Source organism: Arachis stenosperma, chromosome 6 (assembly GCF_014773155.1).
Source record: "Arachis stenosperma cultivar V10309 chromosome 6, arast.V10309.gnm1.PFL2, whole genome shotgun sequence".
In the NCBI taxonomy this organism is placed as follows: domain Eukaryota; kingdom Viridiplantae; phylum Streptophyta; class Magnoliopsida; order Fabales; family Fabaceae; genus Arachis; species Arachis stenosperma.
In genome coordinates this window covers 142,370,888-142,398,793 of record NC_080382.1, presented here as the reverse complement: position 1 = coordinate 142,398,793, position 27,906 = coordinate 142,370,888, and the positions used below count along the sequence as shown (strand labels likewise).

At 31.7% G+C, this 27,906-nt stretch overlaps 3 protein-coding genes across 3 annotated transcripts; all 3 read right to left on the bottom strand.

Annotated features, from left to right (window-relative positions):
- Window positions 1-1,169: 1,169 nt before the first annotated feature.
- Window positions 1,170-4,300, bottom strand: LOC130932570 (protein CONSERVED IN THE GREEN LINEAGE AND DIATOMS 27, chloroplastic). Its single transcript, XM_057861916.1, has 4 exons — window positions 3,616-4,300; window positions 2,425-2,453; window positions 2,178-2,234; window positions 1,170-1,793 (listed from the first exon to the last, which is right to left on the bottom strand). Exons 1-4 carry the CDS (start codon window positions 4,112-4,114, stop codon window positions 1,578-1,580), a joined length of 801 nt encoding a protein of 266 aa, XP_057717899.1. The 5' UTR covers window positions 4,115-4,300; the 3' UTR covers window positions 1,170-1,577.
- An 89-nt stretch (window positions 4,301-4,389) lies between these two features.
- On the bottom strand, window positions 4,390-13,701 carry LOC130932569 (probable serine/threonine-protein kinase SIS8). The gene is made up of 13 exons (XM_057861915.1): window positions 13,029-13,701; window positions 11,845-12,285; window positions 11,280-11,383; window positions 9,616-10,676; window positions 9,399-9,439; window positions 8,502-8,570; window positions 8,327-8,427; window positions 7,987-8,065; window positions 7,464-7,562; window positions 6,443-6,511; window positions 6,301-6,350; window positions 6,049-6,225; window positions 4,390-5,021 (listed from the first exon to the last, which is right to left on the bottom strand). Exons 1-13 carry the CDS (start codon window positions 13,452-13,454, stop codon window positions 4,928-4,930), a joined length of 2,811 nt encoding a protein of 936 aa, XP_057717898.1. The 5' UTR covers window positions 13,455-13,701; the 3' UTR covers window positions 4,390-4,927.
- Window positions 13,702-21,979: 8,278 nt separating this feature from the next.
- LOC130932968 (uncharacterized) lies at window positions 21,980-23,859 on the bottom strand. Its single transcript, XM_057862442.1, has 2 exons — window positions 23,575-23,859; window positions 21,980-22,769 (listed from the first exon to the last, which is right to left on the bottom strand). Exon 2 carries the CDS (start codon window positions 22,737-22,739, stop codon window positions 22,263-22,265), a length of 477 nt encoding a protein of 158 aa, XP_057718425.1. The 5' UTR covers window positions 22,740-22,769; window positions 23,575-23,859; the 3' UTR covers window positions 21,980-22,262.
- Window positions 23,860-27,906: the final 4,047 nt, after the last annotated feature.

Sequence of the window (27,906 nt, the reverse complement as noted above, 5' to 3'; positions counted from 1 at the left end):
AGATTTGTAATTAGAATTATTGCTTCTGATATTTAACTCATGAAATTAGGGTGTAAATATGTTTTTGTAATTAAACCTGGACCGATCATATCAGTTTGCATTGATTTGAATATCGAATTAGAATTAGATTTCTTTAAAAAAAGGAAAAAAATTTGCAAAAAAAAAGAATAAAAAAATATGAATGATGGTTAAAGTTTGATAAAGGTTAGGTAAAAATTATATAAATTTATATTTTTATTTTTAATATATAGGATAATTAGTTTAGGTCAACTCCCAAACTCTAAAAAAAATATTTTGTGAAATTTCAAGTTTTTTATTTTTCAATAAAGTTAATAATAATTTCTAGATTTTTTTTAAAAATATATTTTTGTCTCAATCTTGTATCTTGTTCTCTTTAAAAAATATTAGAGAATTAAGTATATTTAATTAAATTATGCATATAAATTATTTAAATTATATTAATTTTTTAATTTCAATAATAAATTTAAGAATATTTTTTTAGCGTAATAGAATGAACTAAATATAAATAATTAAAATTAAAATACAAATGCTTAAGATAATTAATTTTTAAAATTAGAAAGAAGAACAATAATTAAATTCATTCTCTTATACGAAGTATTTATTTTACGTTATATAATATACATATAAATTTAAATTTTTAAAATTAAAGTTAAATTCATAAATATTTTTAAGTAATTAATGGCATAGAATTTTTTTTCCCTTTTAATATGCTTACACAAAATAAATATTATTTTGGTCTTTTTTTTAATATATTTAAATAATATTAATACTAAAAGAATATTTTGTCTTTTTAATTAAATAAATTTTAAACTAAAATTAAATCATTTTAATTTTAAAGGATATTTTTTTAGTCTTTTAAAATTAATACTAAAAATATGTTTTGATTTTTAAATTTTTTATTTTTTTTCAATTATAATATTATAATAATTTTTTTAAATGTTACAATAATTTAATATGAGTAATATTAATAAAAAGTATAATAGCCACACAAAAAAATAATAAAAAAGTATAATAAGCCCAACCAGACCATAAGTCCAAATGGATCCAATATAAAATTTAATGCTAGCCCAAACAAATTTTAAATAAAAAAACACAAAATAATCATAAATGCTAACGTTCTTTCTAACTTCTTAAAAGAAGTTTTAATATTCCAAAGTTTCAAGGAGTATGGAATCGCGTCGTAGATTCAAGTAGTCCCAATATCCAAATACAAAAGATTTTTCGCCCATAACGAAAATATATTCATTTTATGGGCGTGTTCTTTTTGTTGTTAAACAATTGAGTCTGACGCGTTCTGTAAAAAAGGTTACAAATCCTTGTAACAAGTTACAAACTATTACTATTTGCATGATTAAAAATATCATTACCATTCATATTATTTTCAACTTTACCGTGTTTTCAATGCTACTAAATATACTGTTTCTACATGAGAATAAAAGATGTACAGAATTATAGAACTTACTATTGAGTATATTGTTCACTCCTTCCCTCCAAATGAATGCAAGGAAGGTCCATGATTCATAATTCTTCAATCTTCATTAATAAGTTCTCATGTATTATTGTTGAAGATCAGGTTCGCCGCAAAAGGCGTCCGGTTCAAATGATTTTGCAGATTCATCACTGTAAACTCCAGGTATGACCCGATCTCTGATTTCTTTTGATGATTGATGACTTTGGTCCCCATTGATGTTGAAGAGAATAAGAGCAAATACAAGTAATGATGTTCCCAAACTGACTAGAGTGATTTTCAATCTGTTGAGGACAGGCTTGACCTTAAACATAACAAAAGATTCTTAGTGAGTTAATTGTTATTCAACAAAACATTATCCACTTGTTGTTTTTGTAACTCATTATGAACTGTTGATGAGATAAATGGAAACCATTGCTTGTGAAATAGAAGCATATATGCAAAGCAAATAACAATTTCCACATACACAAGTAGAAGACGACTAGCATAACTGTAAGTTTCAATAAATATTGAAAACTTGATATGGCAATTGCCATTTGACATGTCTTTTTCAGTCACAACTCACCATAATGATTCTAGCTGCTCTACAAACATAATCTCAAGAATTATCTGTTCCCAAAGAAAGCAAGAATATATAAAAGTAACGAATTGGTGTATAGAAGCAGCAATAGTTTAATAGAATGCTTACAGAAAATGATCCTAAGAGTCTGTCCCGTGCCAAAACTTCAGCAGTTTTCACCCATATCTGTTCAGAAACAACAATCAATTCGGATAAAGGACTTCTTCAAAATGCCTCATACATTCCAATAGTAATGTAAATTTGTTTTTGTAGATGCCACTCAAAGTTAAACAATGAGGCATTAGAACCTAACTCACATATAGAAGAGAGAAAATAAAGGGAGAGAGATAGAAGAGAAGAGAAGAGAACATCATACCTGGCCATCATACCACCCTGTCTCCTCATCTGAAATATCAAGAGGTTGATTATCAGAAAGTATATTCCCAAATTTCTTCACAAGATTGAATAATCTTCACGGTAATTATCAGAAAACAAAGAATTATCAACTAGGAAGACAACCTAGAAATTTTGTCCTACTCACATTGGTCATGTCTCCTGAATTTATTGGAGAACAAAATATTGGTAGTTTTGAAGAAATCACAAGGCTTTTTGTTCATGCTAACTCAATTGAACCACTTAGCAAAGTATTACTATTATACTCTACATAGAAAATAAAGAAATTATATGTTCTTCCCATAAGGATGACTTAGTAATTTTAACCAGCATCCTCATCCTACTAAACCAAGATTGCTTATTACCTTAGTCCAACATTTGCAAGATAAAAAAATAAACAATTTGTGCATAGAAACAAAGAAAAGTTCTCTAAGTAGACAAAAGGGTGCTCTACACATCCCAGCTTATGAGTGGTTAATAATTCTGATAGAAAAACTTTCAAGTGTACCAGTATACTAGTGGTTCAGTCATTTTTAACTGTTATCTTAATTATAAAAATATAAATAATATATATAATTAAGATCAGCGGTTAAAATTTATTGAAATATCAGTGTACCGATATACTTGAAAACTTTCCATTCTGGTAAATCACTAATTTCCACAAAACAAACTGATATTACATACATCTTTAGGGAACTAAATCACTAATTTATTCCTAACATATTTTGAAGGGGAGCTTGAAGCTACGGTTGAGTTGTTTGACATGGAGGTCATAGATGCAAGTCATAGAATCTGCCACTTACGTAATTATCATATTAGGCTGTCTAAATTACACGCAAAATAATCCTACATTACATTCTTTGGGTGCGTCCCTCTCCCGGACCCTGCATTAACAAGAGATGCTTGTACACCGAACTGCCTTTATCCCAACATATTCTAGATTCCAAGACCATCTTAAGTTACTTTTCATTCAAGGGTTTTGCAAGAAGTTATTTTTTTACTAAATTTCTCATAATGCCTTAGTTAAGCAATAAACAAACAAATTAACAAAATGGTAAAGCAGTGAAAGTGATTAGCGATAGAAAAGGAGTGGCAAATTGAGAATTACACAAGCACGAAGCAAGTTGCATATTTGAGACTAAGAGAAGAGAAGAAAGGAGTAGTGAGTAATTACATTCAACAGTGGCACTGAGCAGTCGGTTGCCAACATAAGCCCAACCGAGATACATCCTCATCACGGCAAGCGTCACAACCAAGACGCCGCTGGAGGCGCCGCACAGCACCCTCTCCAGCGGCTCCGATTCCGCTCCCACCGTGCCGAACCACGCCACAGGGAGGCCCACAAGCACCGTGAACGACGCACCGAGAGCGAAGAGGCGGGACGTGTACTCGACGGGGTCGCCGGCGGCCCAGGAGAAGGGGAAGGAGGTGGAGAGAGAGTTGTACTCGTTGATTGGCTGCTGGTCACGAGGGACGGGGCACTGTGTTTCGGGAGCGGGCGCTGGCGGGTTGTTGCTGCTGCTGCTTCTTCTGAAGGAGGAGGAGACAGGCAATCGGTGGTGGCCGGAGAATGGTGAGAGAAACCGTGGTGTGGTGGTGAAGGGAATCAGTTTTGTTTGTTGAGGTGCTGCTATTGTGATGGTTATGGTGCTGAAGAGTGGTGTGGTGGACATGCTTCTTGTTGGAGCAACCAACACCAACAGTATGTCTTTTCCGGTGTTAGTAGTTTAATTATATGCAATTAATAGATAATAATAATTTTAGGTTTATATAAAATAAAAGATGGAATAAATCCTAAACTTCCACCCCACCCACTAGTATGCCTCAAAATGATCGCTTAATTTTTCATTCTTTGGTGATAAAAAACATATCATGACTATTTCGAAATAAAACATGAAACAACACTAATATGTCTTCTCAAGAGAGAAACGAGAATTTGGGAATTGCCACTCCTGATAACCATTAAATTAGAGCAACATGTATACACTTGCCCAGCCAAGAAAATCTAAAGCTGAGTTAAGATAGAAAGTAACTAAATGCTTTTTCCCTCGTCTTTTTCCTTTTGTTTCTTTTTTCTTCTTTTCTTTTTTTTTTTATACATTTTCCACAATAACCTGAAGAGATCAAATGTTTACAATTTCAAATTTACGACCTCTACGGACAAAGAATAATTTTGTACTCTTTTCTTTCTCTTTTGTTTACTTCTTTACTTCCCATTGGGGATTTCTTCAAATGTAACTACTGCAACTAAACCTCCACTGCACTTATGCAGTTTCACTTAGGAGGGTCTCTGCTCTTTTTATCTGAAGGGGTTGTGCCCAGTTCCCACTTTTGAATGAACTGGCACTTTCCTCTGTTCAGCAATCACTTAATATGCCAACAAGGGCAAAAAAAAAAAAAAAAAAAACGGCTGCTCCCCAGCTCTTCGAACCGAGGAACAACTTCAAGTATTATTACAAAAGCTGCTATGTTATGGACAACTTCATTTACTGTGGGGAGCTCGCTATTCCGGCAACCAGATGTTGAAGACGGGAGAGACGAGACATCAGCTGGGCAAATGATGGCCGCAAATGTGGCTCCCTGAATCAAATTCAACCCAAATTAATAACCAAAGAGATAGAGCAAACACCAGTATAGCAGATACATAAGTAAGGTTTAATCACTCTATATACTATGTTCTACTAAACTTTCAATCGGGTCCTTATAATTTAAACTTTCAAACGGGTCTAAGAAAGCCTTGTTTTTCAACTAGGTCTTAATTTAATTATGTATTCAATTCCTTACATTATAAAAAAATTCAAAAGAAAATCAGCAACTTATCACCCAGTATAAGGGGCTTGAATTGATCATTACATTTTCAAACTAGAGAAACCTAATTGAAAAAGGTTTGTAGATTATAGGTACCTTTGTTGAAGTATTTAAACTATAAAGACCTAACAGAAACTTTTTATATAGTGTAAAGACTCAATTATTAATTTTTAAACCAGAATAATCTAATTGAAAATTGAGAGAAACTAGATGGAGCCCTGCAGTGATTTAACCTGTAATTGAAAATCTATGGTCTATTGAGAAACACACTAACATACCATTAAATTTAGAAAATAAATAAATAAATTTAAAGAACAAGAACATAACAAAACTTGGATAATTGTCAGTTTGGATTGCCATTTGAAAAAATTACTTATTTTTTTCATCTTTTTAAAAAAGATCTTTTTTTAACAAACAAAAATTATTTCACATTTGGATAGGCTTTTTAAAAAGAGTTTTTAAGTATCAAAAACGTATTTTGCTTTTGCTTTTTTTAATAAAAGTACTTTTTTTAAAAGACATCCAAATAGGTTTTAAATTGAATAAAAGTACTTTATCTGAAAAAAAGGTACTTTTTTCACTAAAAAAGCCAATCCAAACTAGCACTTACACTAGAGGAAATCATCCCTCAAATTTTAGAACATCAATTTCTAATTATCATGAATCACCTGGGATACATTATACTGTCATGAAATTAACAGTGAAGATGGATCATGGATACTATGTGTATTTCAAAATTTCCTACAAGAATAGATGCTAAAGTAGCATTCAGAAAGCATAATTGAAGAATAGGACTTACATTTGCCAGCAATCACGTATTATTTGTGCAACTGCAGGATTCACATTGTCTGGAATTTCAAGCCGTTTATTTTGAAACCCAACAGCTCCAACAACCTGCATTGGGTTCAAACCTTTCCACGGAATCATCATGGTAGCCAACTCCCACAAGATTACGCCAAAACTATACACATCGCACCTGCAAACAAAATTCAACCATTACATTATTGATTTTCATTTATGCCCCTTCTCTAATGAAGCTGACTTAACTTACTTCTCATTGGCTGGTTCATTTCTCAAGACTTCTGGCGCCATCCACTCAGGCTGTAGGTAAAAAGATACATTAGATATTCAATCATTATTTTTGTTAAGGTTTAACAACACCAGTATAAGATCCCGTATCTCTGAAGCATTACCGTTCCTGCACAAGACTTTGATGACAAAAAGGTATGGTGCTTCATCCGTGACAGACCAAAATCACAAACCTGTAAAGAGAAAAAACACGAAAGAAAGGCAAAAAATAATAACTATCTTGATCTTAATATTATGCAAAGAGAGCAAAGGCATTTTAAGAACTTCTAAAATACTCAATACTAAAATGCGTGAAGATGCAAAGAGATAAGCATCAATTTTCCATCAACTCTTAATAGGGAAGAAAGCTAAAAATAATCAGTGTACAACAATTTTTCATCACTTGCATGTGCTTTATTTATTAATAATTCCACCTAGAATCCCACACCCAACTTGAGATTCGTTTTGTTGCAATGTAGAGAAATATGAGGGCCTTGAAACATGCTAATGGTATCAAGTCAAATTTCAGGTATCAATATCAAAATGGCGAACTTTATTTAATGTGGAACACCAATGAATCCAATGGCACTCATTTGAAATTCTTTAGACACCTGTCAAGCTTATCTTCTAGGCAACTGTCCTGGGAATACTTCATTACAAATCCACAAAGATTTGTTATTAGTTACATTTTATATGATATCCATCTTGATATGGGAGACCGACATTGGATAATTTTGCATTAACTCACTTTTATCCTTATCAATTACATGTGGAAATGATTTAACAAATAATATCATTATTAATATTTCTTTAAGAAACAACTTCTATTCATAAGTTGTCTGACTTTTCCTGCTACTGTTATTTTATACTACATTATATATATAAGTTGTCATACAATGTAAATATAAAGAATTTTACCCTTTCGTCCAATCATATGTTACTTTTTGAATGATTTCAAGTAACTACGGTGGTAGTTAAAAATCCTACAGTTGAGCCTAATTACAGAATGACCAACTTCTAAGTTCTAACAATCAAGCCTAGTTGCACAATTTCACTCTTCTAATTTTATTTCTCTCTTTGCCTCTCCTATAGTTTAAGCTGTCAAACAAATTCAAAACAAGGAATCAAGTATGAAACTATGAATACCTTAACAACCCAATGCTTGTCAACAAGAAGATTTGGAGACTTCAAATCTCGATGGACAATGGGAGGATTGCTTGTATGCAAGTAATTCATTCCTTTAGCCTGAAAAGTGCAACGTAAATTCACGTGAGAGAATTAAAACTGCAAATAAATTTTGGATGTTTGGTGAGAATTGATTGACCCCTTAACCTTACATCACTTTTTGATGGTTCATTATAAAGGGGTTTACAATAATAAAAAGGCTAATATGTTTTGGCAATGTGCTACTTTTATTGGTCGGAGTAAGAATGCTCAAATTAGAAGTTTCTATGCCCCTGAACATACTTCAGGGTAGGATTATACTTATGAACTCCTTTTGATGTTTTCAGCTAATGACTATTTTGAGGGAGATGCTCACATTGGCATATAGGTATTGGACAACCTTGTATTTTTATGAAATCTGTTTTTAATCTCTTCTTTATGATTAATTCCATTCTCTGCCCCATCTTAAGAAAAAAAGTAGGAAAAAACCATTTTCAACTCATACCACATCAAGAGCCATTCGCAACCGCCGCTTCTCATCAATTCGAACATTGGGCCGATGTAATAGCCTGTATAAGCTGCCTCTGTATGTAAACCAATAATTCTATAATGAGCAAAACAATAACATGGCAAAATTAATTAATCAACTGATTGAGTTATATGTTGGTTGGATAATGACATCAATGAACAAAATGGGGTACAGAATCAATAAAACACTTCAAATAAAAACTAACAATGAGTCTGTCCAAGAAACCAGGAAAACAAAACACTGTACTGTTCTCATCCTTCATGCAGTTTCTCAATCATATGTATAACTTAAAACATCTATCTAAAAGCAAACTGACCTAGGAAGAAACTCTGTTAAGATTGAGAAATGTGGAGAGCGAGTAATTGCTCCCATGAAAAGCACGACATTAGGATGCCGCAGCCTTAACATGATCTCAACCTGCAGAAAAGAAAAGTTATGTGGGGTGGGCATATTAATGCATTACAGATAAGCATGTAAAGACATTTGCTTACTTCAGATTTGAACTGAGCTAGCGCATCACCAGAGAAATCTTGGTCGAGAAACTTTTTCACTGCAACTTCCTGTCAGGCAAACACATTCATACAAAATTATGAAAATCAGACCAAAAAATATGACCAAGTATTTCCATAGGTAAAGCAGGTATTGATTAGAAGATCTTCACATGGAAGCAAATTTAGTTCAGACAAAAAAAAATTGTAAGATCATTTGTGTTTTTTTTTTGGGGGGGGGGGGGGGTGCGAGATCAGAATATAGATCAATAACAGAAGAGTTCATTCAACTTTATATAGTACTGTTGTATTTTCTTTACAACTTTTTATGCTCTTATTTTCCACAGAATGTGTACTTCAGTTATGTTCTGGATTTGTTTCTCAAAAGATACTCCGCCAAAAGACCAACTATGAGTGACCAAAAACAAAAAGGGCAGCCCGGTGCACAAGCCTCCCGCATTAACGCAGGGTCCGGGGAAGGGCCGCACCTAAAGGATGTAATGTACACAGTCTAACCTGATAATTACATCAGTGACTGTTTCCACAGCTTGAACCCGTGACCTTGAGGTCACACGGAGACAACTCAACCGTTGCTCCAAGGCTCCCATTCTATGAGTAACCAGAAACAATGCTAATTAAAATAGTGACTAATAATATTATATGCCAATGAAAGCATATATATGACATTAATAAAGTACTCCAGAAAATGACTAATATTTTATCTACAAATACTATCAAAGCTTAAAAAAAATCTTACAAAAATATATTCCACCTAGTAGTTATCTGAAAAACCTTGACATGTATAATTCCAATAATTTTCTTTAAGAGTGTAAAAGCAAAACATAAGAAATCCTTGACGTAACTTAAGACAAAACTTCAAGCAAGTATAAGAGCACTTACAGTTCCATTACAATCGGCACGGTAAACTTCACCATAAGAACCTGCAAGAAGTTTGTATGAGATAGATTAGCAAGATAGCATCATAAGCACAGGGAGAATATTTTCAACCTTTTTATACCAGATCTCCTTTAGTGAAATCCATTCATTCAGATAGCAAGAATTCTACTTAACAAAATATACAAGTAAACCTCACATTTAAGCAGGGGAATTCACTTACCAATACCAATGCGCTCACCAACAGAGAGATCTTCCCATTGAATTTCCCATTCTGTTCCTTCACCAAGTACTGGATTAACTTCCTTGCTTTTACCACCATGTCGTATACCACCTCCATTGACCATCTCATTTATTTGAGTGGATGAATCTGTCCCCCTTCCAGTGTTGCTACAAGTTGCTTCAACCTTATTTGGAAAACTATTTTCTTCGTCGTCACCAAAGAAGTCAAACCCATTAACAGCTGCTTTGGGCTCAGAAGATTCGATAAAATTTTCTTTACACATCTTATGGGGATTGACAGCAAGTGAATCAATTAATGAATTAGATAGCTCTAAACCATTAATCCTGTCAGAAGCAGCTACAAGCCCCTTCCTTGTATTATCACCCTGTAAAGAGTTACAAAATCTAATGGCATCTGTATGCAATTCTTTTTTCTGTCCAGCTAACCAGTCAGCTGATTTACATAACCTAGTATTATTGGCGCAGCCTAGCCCTTGAGAGGGTATGAGACAATTCCCATGGCTTAATAACAACCCATTTGGGTCTGCTTGAACAGCATCAACATTTTTTACATTTACTTTATGCTCACCCATATCCTGAAGATTCATATCAGAAAAAAGATCAGAAGGGGGTAATGCACCACTCTCTAATAGAACAGTGTGCAGCTTTTGAGCAAATTCCGGGTTCTTTGCTGCACTGAGGACATACTTGGAGACATTATTTACACGGATCTTTTCTGCAGGTGATGGTTCTGTAGGTGAAGAGCATTTGTATGCTTCTGTATCATTTTCTTCAACATGATGTATTTTATCTGGTTTTGTTTGACTGCCCATATTTAATAGTAGTTCTTCTGGCTGGACCCTCAGGGTTGAGATTTTGCCAAGTTCAGATGGGATTCCCCGCACTCCAGTTTCATCAGCAAGCAGCGGATGTGTTGTGTTAGGTAACCCTACAAGTTCTGCACAACCCCTGACAGCAAAGCTGTAGTTTTGGAGTTGATTACTAGGTACCTCGGCTGGAATAAGAGCCCCAGGAGCACCCATCATATCAATAATGTATTCACTGCATCAGTTGAACAAATCAGTAACAGCAATTGAAATTGTTCCAACATTATGCAAGACCAGCACTATTAATTTTATTTAAAGGCCATGGGCCAAATGCTAGGTCATTAAGGTAAACTGTTTGTGGTCTAATATCTTCCAAATAAGTTCAAATTGAGCAACATGAAATTATTTGAGAATCCAAATAAGCATAAATTGCAATCAATAACTAAATGTAATCCAATAATCTATCCACCAGTGCAATAAATTGAACAGTTTTTCCCTGTGAAACTAAATTACCTACACCAGAAGATGCAATATGCTCAACTAACTCATACAGGTGGACTAGTTCCTCCATCTCAAAGGTGAGGCAGAGTTTGGCAAAGTCGGGAATACAAAATGGAAAAATGTGAAATAAAATTGCTCTTGGGTGCGCTCTGCCTCTGGATGAACATGAAAATGAAATATATAATAATGCTTCTAACCCAATAGAACACATTCCATGTGGAACCAAACACATCAGAGGCTGATTTGAAATGTTTAGGGAATTAAATTTTCTTAGAAGCAATAATAAAAATGTAAAATAACTCATTAATCTGGGTAATAGCAATATTAAGATAAATACCTTCCATCATCTGCTTTAATTAAATTCACTGCTCCATCATCTGTTCCTGTGTAATAGCTCCCTTTGACAAGCATGCAGGGAATATTAATCCTATCAGCTAGTACCTAGGCACCAGAATAATTAAGAATAGCATTAGCTGAAATCAAAGACCTTGCATGAGTGTGACCAACTTTGAAGTCATGGTGACATAACAGTTACTTAAAAATGATTCTTTCTTTTTTGTATTTTTTGGTTAAAGAGAGGCAAAGGAAGTTCAATTTTATTGTTCTACATATGCCAGGTTAATAAAGATTCAAAAGTAAGAATTCTGCCGACCTGGAGGCCTTATGCTTTGTTATCAGATCATCGCAATGATACAATCAAAACATATGTGTGATCCACTTTAATGACAATATGTCAAATAGACACAGGTAGGTAAAATGGGACCACAAAATTTCACAATCAAAAAATTGTTTTCCGCATATAAGTTTGAAGATGATTAAAAAAATTGACCGCAATAAGTTGTCTAAAGTGTTTCAAGTTTTATATGCAAATCACGTTGCATAATAAATTGAGAGAATCTTACCTTGAAAAGTAGGGCTCGGTGACGTGAAAGTCCAACATCAAGACTGCCAAGGGGAAGAACAATAGATCTTAAAGAATCTCGAAGTTCACGACTCCTCACAGCCCAGCTTTTTGTAATTTTATCAGCACTACCAACAGGTCCACCCATTTTACTGACAACAATATCAGCAAGTTTCTGAAGTAAGCCGCTCAAGATTAGTCCTAGTTCAGAAACACCACACTCGTTAAGTAAAGCATAGGCTTTTTCTTCAAGCTGCTTCAGCTGAGTATCAACTGTGCGATTCACCACAATCACTTCACAATCAATATTTCTTGAGACTGGTGTAGTTTGCAGATCCACCAACAACGGCATCTTTCCCCGTTCAGTCAAATTTGATGTGATGCCATAAACATCATAAAATCCATCCATCACTTTCTCCTCATAACCAATGATATTATAGTTCTGCCAGAGATAAGACACAAACAGCATGGTTACAGCTTATGAACCTTACTATGAGAAAAGTTTCTTTCACCTAAAACAAATCATCGTCATTAACAACAAATCTCCACAAATAGTAAGATGGCAAAGTTAATGGAACATTGAAAATAGATAATAATTAAAAAATATATATTTAAATATCACTTTGCTCTTTTTGGACATTCATCTTATTTCATCTAATTGTACTGACATTCAGTTATCCCTAAGTATAATTTGTTAATTCCAACATTAAATTGCATCATCATAAACACAACCCAAGTTGAATTCATTAACTCCAATATTAAGTTGTGTTCTGCAAAGCAAATCAGCATTTTCAGCAGACTCTAGAACCACAACTACACCGACACAGCAGCCAAAAATTTTCCCATAACGACCACGAACGTATAAAACCATGAATGGAAATGCCCAACACTAATGGCAATAAACTTCACTCCAAATAAGAAACATCCATATAACAACAGATAAGTACAATCCATAACATTCTCCCTCATTGATTGAGCAGAGTAACTATAAGAATAACAATCATATCAACCAAGAAAAAAAGAGAACCATTTACCCACATTAATCCTAACCAAGACAATCAATAGTCATATTAATCCTTTCTAGCTATTGATGTATCGGTAATTAGGGACTACTAATGTATCTGCTACTCTGTGCGTGTGTGTGTGTGTGTGTGTGTGTGAGAGAGACAGAGAGAGAGAGAGTACCCAGTAACGAAGGGACTGAAACTGAACGAGTCCTTGAGTATCAGAAAGAGAAGCTTCATATCCGAGGCTGATCTGTTTAGCGGCATCGATCTGCGCAGATTCAGGGTCCTTATGGACATCGGGATCGGAGGCGCTGATCGCGAGAGCCAATTGCATCTGAAACTCCTCTTCCTCCAACAAACCGAAATCACTAACGACGCCGTTTTCGCTGTTGCTGATGCTGGTGGTGGTGGTGCTGCTAGGGTTTGGAATTGGATCCACGACGATTGGAGTGGGAGAGGGGAGAGCGGAAGAGGAAGCGGAAGAAGTAGAGGGGGCGATAATCGGCGGCGGCGGCGGCGGCACGTGGTGGATGGCGGTGGTGGGAGTGGCGGTGGTGGCGCCACCGATGTGAAGCTTTCGAAGGAGGTGCTTCATTTTGGGCATGGGTGTGGATCGGGATCAGGATGAGGATCATGAACCACGCAGGTGCGGAGTACGGTACACAATTAATTTAATTAGGTTGGTTGGTTTGGGCTTGTGTACAAGTTTTCAAGTTTGAGGAAGAAGAACAGAAATCACCACCACTTAAATTAACCGCTCACAGTTTCTCTCTCTCACACACAAACCCCATTCATTCATTCATTCATTCATTCATTCCCTCCAATGCCTACTCTTCTTCTCGTGTACTAGTTTCTTTCTTTCTAACCATTCCTATTTTCTTTTTTACTTAAATCATTTTTTTATTATAAAATTCAATAATCTTGAGTTTTATTCGGTCAAGTGTTTACGTGACAGATTAAATAAGATGTGACTCGTCTTCTCACATCCGTATTTAAGTTTTTTATCTCATCATTTAAACCATCACATTAATATTTAATGAAGTTAAATAACATCAAAAAGCTGAAACTAAAACTAAGAAAAAATTTATAGGGACGAAATCCAAACATATAGATATTTTATATAAATTAAAAATTTATTTAAGCCCCTTTTTATTTCGGTGTAATCCAATTTCAATTTAATTTTATACAAACACTTATTTATATATTATTGAATTAAGAAGAATAATTACTTTGTATACTAAAGTATGAATGTTGAATAATTATTAGAAAAAGAGTTAAGCATGATTTTGGTTTCTAAGGTATAGACTGAAAATTTTTTTTTATATAAAATCGTCCATAAGGTTTAACTTGATTTTAAAATTGTCCTTATTTTAAGGATAAAAATTGTGTAAATTAAATTAGAGTTTCATTCTTGTTTTAATTTCCATCTCCTATTTTGCACCAAACAGAATACTGATATTTATTTCAATCTATGTCTCTTAGTCTTTGTCTCTCAGATTCAGTCTTTCGGTCTCTATCTCTCCACCAAACACTACCTTAAGTACTAAAATCGTATTTAATCCTTAAGAAAATATACATGATTAAATAATGAATATAAAATATTTTATGAAATTAGTACTTTTGATTTATTAATTTGGGATAAATTAAGAATTTAATTTTGATACATTGTTAGTTTAAAACAGTTTTATATGTGCATTCAATTATATAATATTATATTAACAAAAATAACTATTTTTCACATTAATCATATGCATCAAAATTAAACTCATAACTTTTTTCTATTTGTTTTAATTTTATATTAAAACTAAAAGATTATAAGTTCAGTTATTTGAATTAATAAGTATTTTTTTATAAATTATATATAACAAAAATATTTTTTAAAAAATTATATATAATTCTATTTCATATTATATATATTCTATTATGATTATGTTAAAGTGACTATAGTAGTTATATAAATCTTGTTAAAATTAAAATTATACTTTTTATATTTTGATAATATTTTTATTTTTTAAATTAAAAATATTGTTAAATAATAACAAAATATTACTTTAAAAGTGTCTAATTAATTTTCATTAAAAGTGTGTGCTTAATTGTTATAAATCTAATTATTTTAAGTTTAAATTGCTATTGTTGGTCCAAAAGAAATAGTTCTGACTGTATACAATATATTTAATTGGTTTAAGTAATGTAAATATAAATTTTCAGATTTGAATCTTATAAAAAAATTTAATAATGATAATGAGTTAGTTTTGTTCTTATACTACCTCTTTCTTAAAATAATATAAATTTAATAAAATTGGTATATCTCAAAATTGTTTAATTTAAATACATTGAATATGCATGCAATGGGTTGAAGATATACAATTTTTTTAAAAAATTAATAGTTATTTGTTACCACAAGTATTATTGGATAATTGTAGTTTAGTTTATTCTAGTTCAACTAAAAATTTACAATATTCTGAAAAAAAAAAAAGAAACATGTGTCAATAAAAATATTTCTACAAATTTTAAAGTATATATGCCAGGTTTTTACTGTTATTTTTAAATCAAATAGATTTAGCAATAAAAACATTAAAAATTGTGAATAAACAATAATAAAATGATACAAATAATAAATATCTAATTATTTAAAACAATATGTTTCAATGCCTTATATTAAAAATAATTCCTAAGAAGTAATAGGAACAGTTGAGGCCTGTACCTGTTGAATGCATTTTATGAGCAAATACGCGTTACAGATAAATGGGGCTGATTCAATCTTCGCCATTGGATTCATTGACCAACAGCTTTCTAATCTGACGGCTGTTAGAGATGCCAAAGTCAAAGCTTGTATATCACACTTACACCCTGAAAAATCCACAACCACAAATGAGTATTTAGATTTGAGAAATGTTCACAAACACAAATTTTAATTTAACAGTGACTAATTGATTCTAGTCCCCCTTCGCATCTAACAATGAATTACGAAATGCTATGGTTATTAATTTTTTTAATTTATTAAAATTAGAATTTCTTTTAGAAGTAATTCGCGAAATTATGTATTTTTCTACATATATAATACAGATGATTTGATCCAATCTATTATTGAAATAAACAATTCGTATATATTATCTTTCTAAAAAAATTAATACACCAAACAAAATACTTAAATTTATTACTAATTATTTTTTATATAATAGATAAAATTGTATAATTTGTTGATATGAGTTGAAAATTTAAAATATATGTATTTTATAAGTGTAATGTATAATAGAAATTAATATTCACGATTTGTATAACAAAAACAATTGTTATTCACAATTTTATAAATCACAATTTTTTTAAATTAAAAAAATTAAAATCGTGACTCACGATTTTTTATTTTTGTTTGTTGTATCTAAAATCATGATTCATGATTTTTGTTTTTTTTTTTTTTTGTCTTATTTAAAATTATTATTCATAATATTTTTTATTTCATATAACTATATTACACCAAAATATCATAATATTAACAAAAAATACCAGTAACAATCCAATATATAAAAAAAATTAGGCCATCAATATTTTTTTATTAAAAAATTATTGTTTATTGAAGTGTGAGTTTAAATTGGTTTTCAAAAAGTAAAGAAAGAAGGATTAAACCTGAAATTCCTCTTTCGATCTTTTACTATTTTTATAAAATATAGTAGCTATTTTTACTTTCATAATATTTAATTTTATAAATCATACAAGAATTTTATAGAATTAAATTAAACAATACTTAAAGCGCCTTTTTTGTTCACCATAAAAAATTAAAAAATGTTAAAACATTTTTTTTTATCTTTGAGTATTTTACTTTTGATTTTTGAGTAATTAATAAGCAATCTCAAATGATATTTATTTTCCAAAAATGTTTTGTATATATAAAAAGTTCAATCATCATATATTTATATATATTATGTGTATTATTTTACATATTTTTAATATATATTACTTTAATTATCTTATATACAAATAACTAATTAGTAACTAATTTTCTTATACCCGTATTATAATTGACCTACCAATATCATCAACCCTTATTCATTTAGCAACTTTTAAAATTTCATCCAACCATGTTTCTAAATTCTAAGATGGATCCATGAATCAAGCAAAAAACTTCCATGTCAACGATATTTAATATTCTTTTGCCTTTAAGGTAGAGAAGTAATATTCACTCTTCAATATAAAAGTATATATCTCGTAATTATTTTTTAATAAAGATGTTTCATTATTATAATACTGTTTCAAACATAAATATAAGTATATAATTTTCGTTAACAATTCCAAAAATAAATTGGCTAGAAAAAATTATCTAGAGAAGCATTTTCCCTTTTTTCTTAGCTTATACGTTCAACGAATATTTCAATTAACAAAAAAGGTGTTATTGATGCTTTTTGTTCCTCTTCCTAAACATAGACTCAAGATTTTTGGATCTGTAAATACCTCTCCACTTGTTAATTTTGTTACTTGATTAGAGAGAATAAGTGGCATAAGCTTTTCAATTTGATTAGAATGAATTTTGCTAGAAATGCTTTTCCGGTATCACATGATTTGGACGAACAAAAATGTTAATATTAAACTTTCTATGTTATATATATATATATATATATATATATATATATATATATATATATATATGATCAAAGATATGCCATTATGATGTAAAAATATTATTCAGCCTATGTTACACTTGCGGTACATAGTCGATCCCAAACCCGGATAAAGGAGGAGGGTTGTGTTAGGTCTTTGACAACCAACATAAAAATATAGTCGAACCCCCATGACATGAATCAAAGACATTATTGTGCTAAAGCTAGGTCGTTGCCCGAAAGTAACGCGTCGTATAGCTCGAGTACGGTGTCAAATGAGCAAGAGCCGCTGCATTGGTGCCTGGACGTAGTGTTAAATGAGCAAGGGTTCTCGCGTTTTCGTGGACGGACGAGTGTAAATAAGTTAGTTCACAAAGTAAAAGGTAAAGGTCAGAGCGACAGAAGGTTGAAACTTGGGACATGAAACATAGGCACTCTAACAGAAAAGTCCATAGAGGTGGTGGACACCATGACAAGGAGGAAGATTAACATTATGTGCCTACAAGAAACAAAATGGGTTGGTGCGAAGGCGAGAGAGTTGGATACTTCTGGTTTCAAACTTTGGTATACAGGAAAGATGAAAAATAGGAATGGGGTTGGAATAATTGTGGATAAGCAGTGGAAGAAGGACGTAGTGAATGTCAAGAGGGTGGGAGATTGGATCATCTCTATCAAACTTGTGGTGGATGGAGGTGCTTTCCACGTGATTAGCGCCTATGCACCGCAAGTGGGTTCGGACGAACAACACAAGCTAAGGTTTTGGGATGATCTAGAGAGTTTGGTTCAAGACATATCCTTGGGAGATAAGATTTTCTTAGGAGGAGATTTAAATGGCCATGTTGGGGAGAAGTAACTGGATATGGAAGTATTCACGGAGGCCATGGTTTCGGGGTGATCAATGCCGAGGATAAAACTATTTTGGACTTTTCCTCAACCTTTGATCTTCTCATCGCAAATACATGTTTTAAAAAAGAGAGACGAACATTTTATAACCTATAAGAGTGGCATGACAAGCTCTCAAATCAACTTCTTCTTGTTGAGGAGAGTCGACCGGAAATTTTGCATTAATTGTAAAATTATCCCGAGAGAGAGTTTGACAACACAACATAGGGTGCTCGTCATGGATTTTCGCGTTGATCAAAAGTTGAGGAAAAGACATCATACGAAGAACCCAAGGACGAGGTGGTGGCGGATGAAAGGTGAGGAATAAAGAAGATTCCTAAGACAGGTAGAAGAAGAGGCAAAGTGGGATAGGAATGGAAGCGCGGAAGAGACGTGGAGGGAGATGGTAAAAGTTGTTATAAGAACAGCAAAAGAAAGTTTTGGTGAATTTAAAGGAATAGGACCAAGAGACAAAGAGTCCTGGTGGTGGAATGCAAGTGTACAAGAAAATATAAAGATAAAAAGGGAGTGTTTTAAAGAATAGTCTTTATGCCGCAATGCAGATAACTGGGAAAAATATAAGGCGGCTAAGAAAGAGACAAAAATGGCTGTAAGTGAAGCAAGAACAAGAGCATATGAGGGTCTATATCAGTCTTTGGGCATGAAAGAAGGAGAAAAGGGTATATATAGAATCTCAAAGAGCCGTGAAAGAAGAACGAGAGATTTGGATCAGGTTAAGTGCATAAAGGATAAGGATGGAGAGGTGTTGGCTCAAGAGGAGAAGATTAATGAAAGGTGAAAGAGCTACTTCTACGAGTTATTTGATGAGGGACAGAAGACTCTTCCGAGCCTTGGTCGGTTATGCACAAGAGAAGAAGACCAAAACTTTGACTACTATCGAATGATTCGAGACTTCGAGGTAAAAGAGGCTCTAAAGCAAATGAAAAATGGCAGGGCAGTAGGACTGGATAATATCTCGATTGAGGTTTGGAAGGACCTTGGAGAAAAAGGCATCAACTGGTTAACCAAGCTTTTTAATGAGATTTTAAGGTAAAAAAAGATGTCTGATGAGTGGAAAAAGAGCACCTTGGTACCTATCTACAAGAATAAGAGGGATATACAAAGTTGCAGAAACTATAGAGGAATCAAGCTTATGAGTAATACTATGAAATTATGGGAAAGGGTGATAGAACGGAGGTTGAGAAAAGAGACACAAGTAACAGATAACCAATTTGGATTTATGTCAGGCAGATCTACCATTGAAGCGATATACCTATTAAGAAGGATGATGGAGAGGTATCGTAGTAATAAAATGGATCTACATATGGTGTTTATTGATTTGGAAAAAGCGTATGATAGGGTACCAACGGATGTCTTATGGAAGGTTTTAGAAAAGAGGAGAGTAAGGATCGCATATATTCGTGCAATTAAAGACATGTACGATGGGGTCACAACTAGTGTGAAGACTCAAGGTGGTGTGACGGAGGAATTTCCTATTGGTATATGATTACACCAGGGATCATCCTTAAGTCCATACCTTTTCACATTAGTCTTGGAAGTACTCACATAGCACATCCAAGAGCCTGTGCCATGGTGCATGCTTTTTGCCGATGATATCGTCCTTATGGGAGAGTTAAGGGAAGACCTAAATAAGAAGTTGGAGTTATGGAGAGAAGCTCTAGAAGTGTATGGTCTGCGTATAAGTTGTAGCAAGACGGAATATATGGAATGTAAGTTCAGTCTGAGAAGGGAAAACTCTAATATAGAGGTGAAAATTGGAGAAAACATCCTACGAAAAGTTAAAAGTTTTAAGTATCTTGGGTGCATCATACAAGATAATGAAGAGATTGAACATGATGTAAATCATAGGATCCAAGCAGGTTGGTCAAAATGGCGGAGTGCATCTGGTTTTATATGCGACAAAAAAGTGCCTTTAAAACTTAAAGGTAAATTCTATCGCACCGCTATAAGACCGGCTATACTTTATGGTACGGAGTGTTGGGCGGCTAAAGGGGAGCATGAACATAAGCTGAGTGTGGCAGAGATGAAGATGTTGAGATAGATGAGTGGTCATACGCGATTGGATAAAATAAGGAACGAATATATAAGGGAGAGAGTTGGAGTAGCACCCATCGTGGAAAAGATGGTTGAATCGCGTCTTAGGTGGTTTGGACATATGAGAAGAAGACCGATAAAACATCCAGTCAGGAGGGTGAGTGAGATGGAAGATGGACAAGGGAAGAAAGGTAGAGGAAGACCTAAGAAGACCATCCATGAGGTAGTCCAACGAGATCTACATGTAAACGGTCTCTCTGTAGACATGACACATGACAGAGCACAATGGCATCGTTTGATTTATGTAGCCGACCCCACTTAATAGGATAAGGCTTTGTTGTTGTTGTATTGTCATCTAAGTTTAAAATATCAAATCCATATGAATATTTTATATTTTTTTAATATTTTCATAATCCAAACCCCCTCCTCCTCCTCCCACCACCACTATTTAAATGATGATATTACAAATGGAAACCTTTATATTGAATAACATAAATTGGAATTAAACTTCTACACTTACATATTTGATAAAATTTACGATTTTATTGATAAAAAATATAATCTTTTGATAAAATTTACGATTTTATTGATAAAAAAGGAGTTATTTTTCAATTCTTTATCTAAAAATTAATAGTGGGAAGTACACACAAAATGGTTCAAGTATTCAGTGTCACTTAATAATTTTTCAGTGGCTAGAGTTTGACATTTCAGCTCTTAGAAATAGCTTAAGAACTTATTTTGCCTCAGCTAATTTGGCATAGTTTGGTAGCTTTTACTTTGGAAAGGAACCTTCCTTTTTGCCTAGTATGCCATATAGGTCCAGCAATGTACCATATCTATTTAAAAGAATTAAAGAGAAGAGTTAAAAAAACAAAAGTGTATAGCAGTTAGGAAAACTGCAATAAAGTGCTATGAAAACCCTAAAATGCTACAAAAGGTTGCATTTATTAATTACCTATCCTTTTGGTGAGCTGTCTTGTTTCAAGATTTCTAATGAACTTAAATATAGAAAATCATCTACCATCACCCTTTCTATTTATTTATTTTTAATTTTAGGTAAAGGCCTAAAGGTTTAGTCTTTTGTATGGAAATGATGATCAATTTAGTTTTTGAAGTTGAATAGAAATTACATTTGATCCCTGAAAACTAACAAACCACTATTTGGTTCTTGATTCTAAATTTTTATAAAATTATAAATGATGTGAAACTTAACTAAAAAATAGTACGTGATTACTATTTTGTTGATGTTTCACATGAAATAAGCATTGTTTTAATAAATGTAAGACAATATCAATCACACCAGACCAAGCATTTGCCATCTTATGTATGGCTTGTTCTAAAATATGGAAAATATACCATAAATTAGAATAGGTTAGTATTTGTATAATTCTCCTATAGTGTATTCATTTCATTTGATATTGAGTCAATACACACTATTCTATTATTGAATGGGAGTGTCAAACCTAATGCCATACAACATTCAGTAGTGGAAAGGCGGGTCAATTATCTTGATTCGCTCTAAGAAATTATTGTAGCAATGACTCCAAAAAGAAACCTCAACTACACAAAATATAGATTAAAAACGAGAAAAAAATTCATCAAAATCAGAATACCTCTTTAGTATTTTGCACTATAATGACATTTTAGAACTGGAATGACTACTATTCATACAAAGGGTACATCAAAGGAGCTCTCAAACAATTCATAACACAAGCTCCAATCATTTTGGTAATAAACAATCTTTGAAGCCAAGTAGCCTGTTAGCATTCATCTATGGGGTTGTGATCTAGAACAAAAGTATTTCTTGGTCAAAATTGCATAGCTATGTTTATATGAATCCATCAAATTCTAACGAGGAGGATCACATAACTCAACCTCTGAACTCATATTTTCTGCTTCTTGCTTTTATGCTTCTCAGTGCGGTCAGAATTTCCTGAATGTTCCCTTAAAGAACCATTAAGTTCTAGATTGAGTTCAACAGCGGTTTGAGTCGATTTCTCATCATTCGCATCATCATTCTTTTCAAGACGCCTCTTGAACTTCTTAGACACTGCACTACCATCATGGGTCAGCTCGGCCTTCCCGACAGAATTTTCAACCACTCTCCCAACCACTCTCCCATTGTCAACATTATCCTCTTCAGTTCCAGGTCTCTTGTGCTTCTTCTTATGTGAGTGGGAAGATTTAACCTCCTTGTGGAGCTGCTTCAGCTCACCGAAAGCAGCAGAGGCCCTGTGGAGATATGCATTAATGGCATGTGAGGCACCGTTATCAGCAGAGACAAACTTCGATAGAATTTTTGCAGCTTTCGACAGTGAAATATCCTTCGACGAAACACAATATCCAGAAATTGTCTTCATCTTCCTCCCCTTTAGCCTTCACACATATAGCTACACTCATGAGGCATCAAAAACAAGGTTAGCAGTGAGCATTTTCTGGTTCCTGATAAGACAACATTGTTCTTTTTTTACAGTACCAATAATGATGATTTAAGTTCGCGAATTAAACAAGCTATACCCCGACCCATATAAGGATGGTTCATTGACCTAAATAGTTCACCGTTTTTTTCTTTCTGAAGTAAAAAATAAAAAGGAAGAGAAGTGGAGAATGAATTAAGTGGAAATAGTTAGCACTATCCTTCTTATTGTGCTAAGAACTAAGCATACAAACCATTTAAGTTAAGCATTATGATTAGTAAACACAAAGTTCATATGAAAATTCAATGATTTATATAACAATAAAATTCAGAATTTCACAATTCCACGTAATAACTGGTCTATATTTCATAATCAAAAGTTCATATTCAAGTTCAAATATCAAAGTTTATAACTAAAAAAAATCAAGATGCACAAAAATGATAAATCATAGCATAAATGCCTAATCCACATTCAAATCCATAATGTTCCACCACAAAGTCAGATTATCAATTTTATTTAGCAACAGCTAAGTGACTAAAATGATAAAATCAGCAACAACTAAGTAAGAAGAAAGTCAGGAACACAGTATAACAATCAGCCATCAACAATTAACAACACAAAATCAGATTATCAACCATCAACAACAATTATAAATTATATTAATTTAAGTTTATTTTAACTGTTTTAATATAAAAAATAAATCATAAAAATTAACTCAGAAAAAACTGAAGAAGCACTGCAGCAGTAAGTAGTGGGCTAGGAGCCGAGGAGTGCTTACCAGAGAGACGACGAGGGAGGAAGGTGAGGGACGGTGAGGTAAGCAGAGGCCGGAGACCGGAGAGGCGAACCGGCGAGGAGAGAAGTGGGAGCCACGTGAGCTCGGTGAGGGACAGCGGCGAGGTGAGCGACGGCAGCTGTGATGATGCCGGCCGGCCACAGCGACCTCTGGCCAACGGAGAGCACGGGGATGAAGGTGGCCGCTAGGGCTTGAGAGGATGGGAGTAATCCTGCTGTATCATCATGCATCAGTTTAGGGTTGGTTGAATTTCTTATTTGATTTTTTATTTGGGGAACTGTTTAAGGGAGACAAAAACTCACCAAACAATGGGCTTATTTGGTTGCCATTTTAAAATTTTTTTAAATGATATTTTTTTAAAATTTTTTTATAAAAATAAAAAATAATTTATATTCAAATATATCATATAAAAAAATCTTTTTATTTATCAATTATGTGTTTATTTAGGTGTCATTAAATCCATAAACCATATCTATTTTTTAATTTAATGTATTTAATAAATTTTTAATAATAAAAATAAAAATACTAAAAAAAATAAAAAAACATCTTTTTAAAAAGTTACAATTTACATCTTCTTTTTTAAGATTTTTTTTCTTTAAAAGAAAAAAAAATATTTTTTACGTAATAAATAAATAAAAAAGTATTTTTATCTTATTTTACCCAAACATAATTAATAAATAAAAAGATCTTTTTATATAAAATATCTACACATAAAATCTCTTTTACTTTTGTAAAAAATCTTTAACAAAAAATCTTTTCTAAAAATAGCGTTCAAACAAGTCCTATGTTTGAATAAAATAAGATAAATTACTTATTTATTTATTTATTATATGAAAAAAAATTTTAAAAAAAAGATTTTTTTAAAAAAATATAAATTATAATTTCTCAAAAAGAATATTTTTTATTTTTTTAATACTTTTATTTTTACTATTAAAAATTTACTAAACATATTAAAAAAAACTTTTTTTATTAAAAAAGATTTTTGTTATCAATTTAACCGCGTCAAAATAAACACTATTTTTCTAAATTCTTTTTAAAATTGCATTTCAATTAACCCCAAATATTATATTAACAGACATACTAAAAGTGGCCAAAATTGAATAGAATTCATTCATTTACGTATTTATTTATTTTAAAAATAAATCACACTTAACAGATTAGTAAGCTAACCATTAGATTAACCAACTTGATTAAAATAAATTCGTTTTTACAAAAATAATAGTGGATTATTGGTGAAGATGTGATTAGCAGCGGAAAATAGCCTGAAGAAAATGTTTAGGAATTGGTAACCCAACTTGGTCATACACGATTGTGTGTTTCATGTTTTGCTAGAATGGTTTCATATTTGAATTTGCCGGACATAGTTTGTAGTTAATATGAAAAGAGGCATAAGATTATGGCAAAAAGAGCATAAGATTCTGCGGTCCTATAGTGTTTGGATTATTAAATGATTTAATAATAAAATATATTTTTAAAATTTTTTTAATAATTATTAAATAGTTTTTATTTAATTTTAATTATAATTTAATTTTTTATATATTATTTAATTTTTAAATTTATTTTTTTTATTTTATAAATTATTATTTTATTATTTAGCTATCATATTTATTAACAATTAGAAACAAAAACAATAACAAAATAAATTTTTCATCAATTGTGACATTGGTAAATATTTTGACAATACAAATTAACATTTCTTTTATAAAAGTATTTTCTTATTCAATCTATTGACATGGTAAAATTGAATTGTGCGGTAGAATGAGTTTTCTCAAAATTCAATCGATTGATGTTACATTGGATTGAATTTTGTAGGTGATTAAGGATATTTTTGTATTCAATCAATTGGTACGATATATAAATTTATATCTTAGTTTAAAAAATACATATTTTTATGATGAAATAATGTCATTTTTATTTATTATTTCAACAACTATGTCATACAAATACGATGTCTTATCAATTTTATTTTATTTTATGCAATTAATTTGTTTATAAAAAATATTTTTTTATTTGTTTACATTCTATATATGTTTGTATATATATTAATACTATTTTCATTTTTTAGATGTTTGTGACATAAATTAATATTTTTTAATCTTTATCTAATTTTTTTCCTACCAATCTTTAGAATAATGTGTTTTGCATTGATTAATCCTTAAAATAAAATTTTCTATAGAATTGGAATTCTATTTCATATTTTGGTATAAAAAATAATACTGATTTCAATTCTAATGTAATTTCAATTTTCATATTAAAATTATATACAAATCAGACTAAAATAGATTTGATTTCTAATTCTATTTTATTTGTTTTTCTTAGTATCCCATTTTGTATAATTGCTCAAACATCCACACTTTAACAAAGTAAAAAAAGAAATTTCTTACAAAAATTGGAAAAGAAATAGAAATAGAGAACAAAAATGACAGAATATGAAACGTGAGACAAACCATTGAAAAAGAAAAACTAAGCAACCAGAAGAATTCACATTGGAGTGACGATGAACCAACAAAAAAGAAGAGCAAACACAGGCACTATTTGGATGTCTCTTGCCGTGGCTAACATAAAAAATTTTATTTTTATTTTGAAAATGTGTAACTTTTATTATTATTTAATCGTGTCTAATCGAATAATTTTAATATATTAAAAAATAACTTGTAAAATAATTGAAGAAGCACTACAGCAGTAAATAGTGAGCGAGGAGCTGCAAAGTGCTTACCCAGAGAGACGAAAAAAGGTGAGGGACGGCGAGGTAAGCAGAGGTCGGAGACCGGAGAGGTGAGCCGACGACGTGAGCGACGGCAAAAAAAAGTGGGAGCGACGTGAACTCGGTGAAGGACAGCAACGAGGTGAATGACAGTGACGCTTGGTGAGCGACAGCGACTGTGACGATGCTAGCCGGCTACAACAACTTCTGGTCAATGGAGAGGAATGGGATGAAGGTGGCTGCTAGGGTTTGAGAGGATGGGATAACACTGCTGTATCATCATGTATCAGTTAAGGGTTGGTTGAATTTCTTATTTGATTTTTTATCTTTTTTTAGGGTGAAAAAATTAAAACGACATGTTTAAGGGAGACAAAACAACCAAATAACGTTTTTTTTGAAGTTTTTTTTTTTAATTACATTTCAATTAAGTCCAAATATTCTATTAACAGACATACCAAAGCCAAAATTGAATAGGGTTCATTCATTTACATATTTATTTATTTTAAAAATAAATTAATTTTCATTCATTTACATATTTATTTATTTTAAAAATAAATTAATTTTTATAAAAATAATATTAAAATTATTGGTGAAGATTTGATTACCAGCGAGAATAACCTGAAGAAAATAAATTATGAGTTGGTAACCCAACTTCGTCATACACTATTGCGTGTTTCATGTTTTACTATAATGGTTTCATATTAGAATTTGCCTAACATGGTTTGTACTTAATATGGTAGAAAAATCTCTAAATAATCCTATAAGTAGGTTATTGGTTATATATATAGAGAGTATGAACAAGTCTTTAAAAAGATTTTGTGAGAAAAAGGTACTAAATCACCAAAATTTGTAATGATAAACTTATATGTTAATGGAGATGAAAAAGGATAAAGTATTTTTTTTTTTGAAGTTTGATAAAAATTTTAAAAGTACTCATAAGTTTTATTTTGTTTTAATTTTGTTCCAAAATTTGTTGATTTGCATCAAATATATCATTGATGGCTAATTTTTCAAAAAATTTAAGATCAATTTAACAACAATTTCATAAGAATAACCTTCAATATAAGCAAATTAAGTATAATTTTTATGCATTATTGTTAGATTGATTTTAAATTTTTTAAAAATTTAGCCGTTGAGAGTATATTTGATGCACATAAAAAATTTATGAGACAAAATTAAAACAAAATAAAACTTAAAGGTATTTTTAAAATTTTTATCAAATTTTAAAGATAAAAAATATACTTTACCCGATGAAAAATTAACAAAGATAAAGTGTTTAACATTCATATTTTTTCAAGAACCTGTAAATTCTATAATTCTTCAAGACTTACTTGATAATTTTTTCCCCTTCAAAAACCAATAAGACTTGCACAAAATCTTTTCGAAAATTTACTTAGTATTTATTTTTAATCTAAAGACCTATAAATTCATGACAAAACACTTCGCAGATTTATTTGTTCTATTACTCAAGATGTTTTATCAACTTGAAACAGTAAAATTTAGGATTATAATGTACAAATCAAATTACTAATTTGAACTTCAATTAGCAATTTAGCATGCTTTTAAATTCCATTATATTATCTCAACTTTTTCTTTTCTTTAGATAAAAT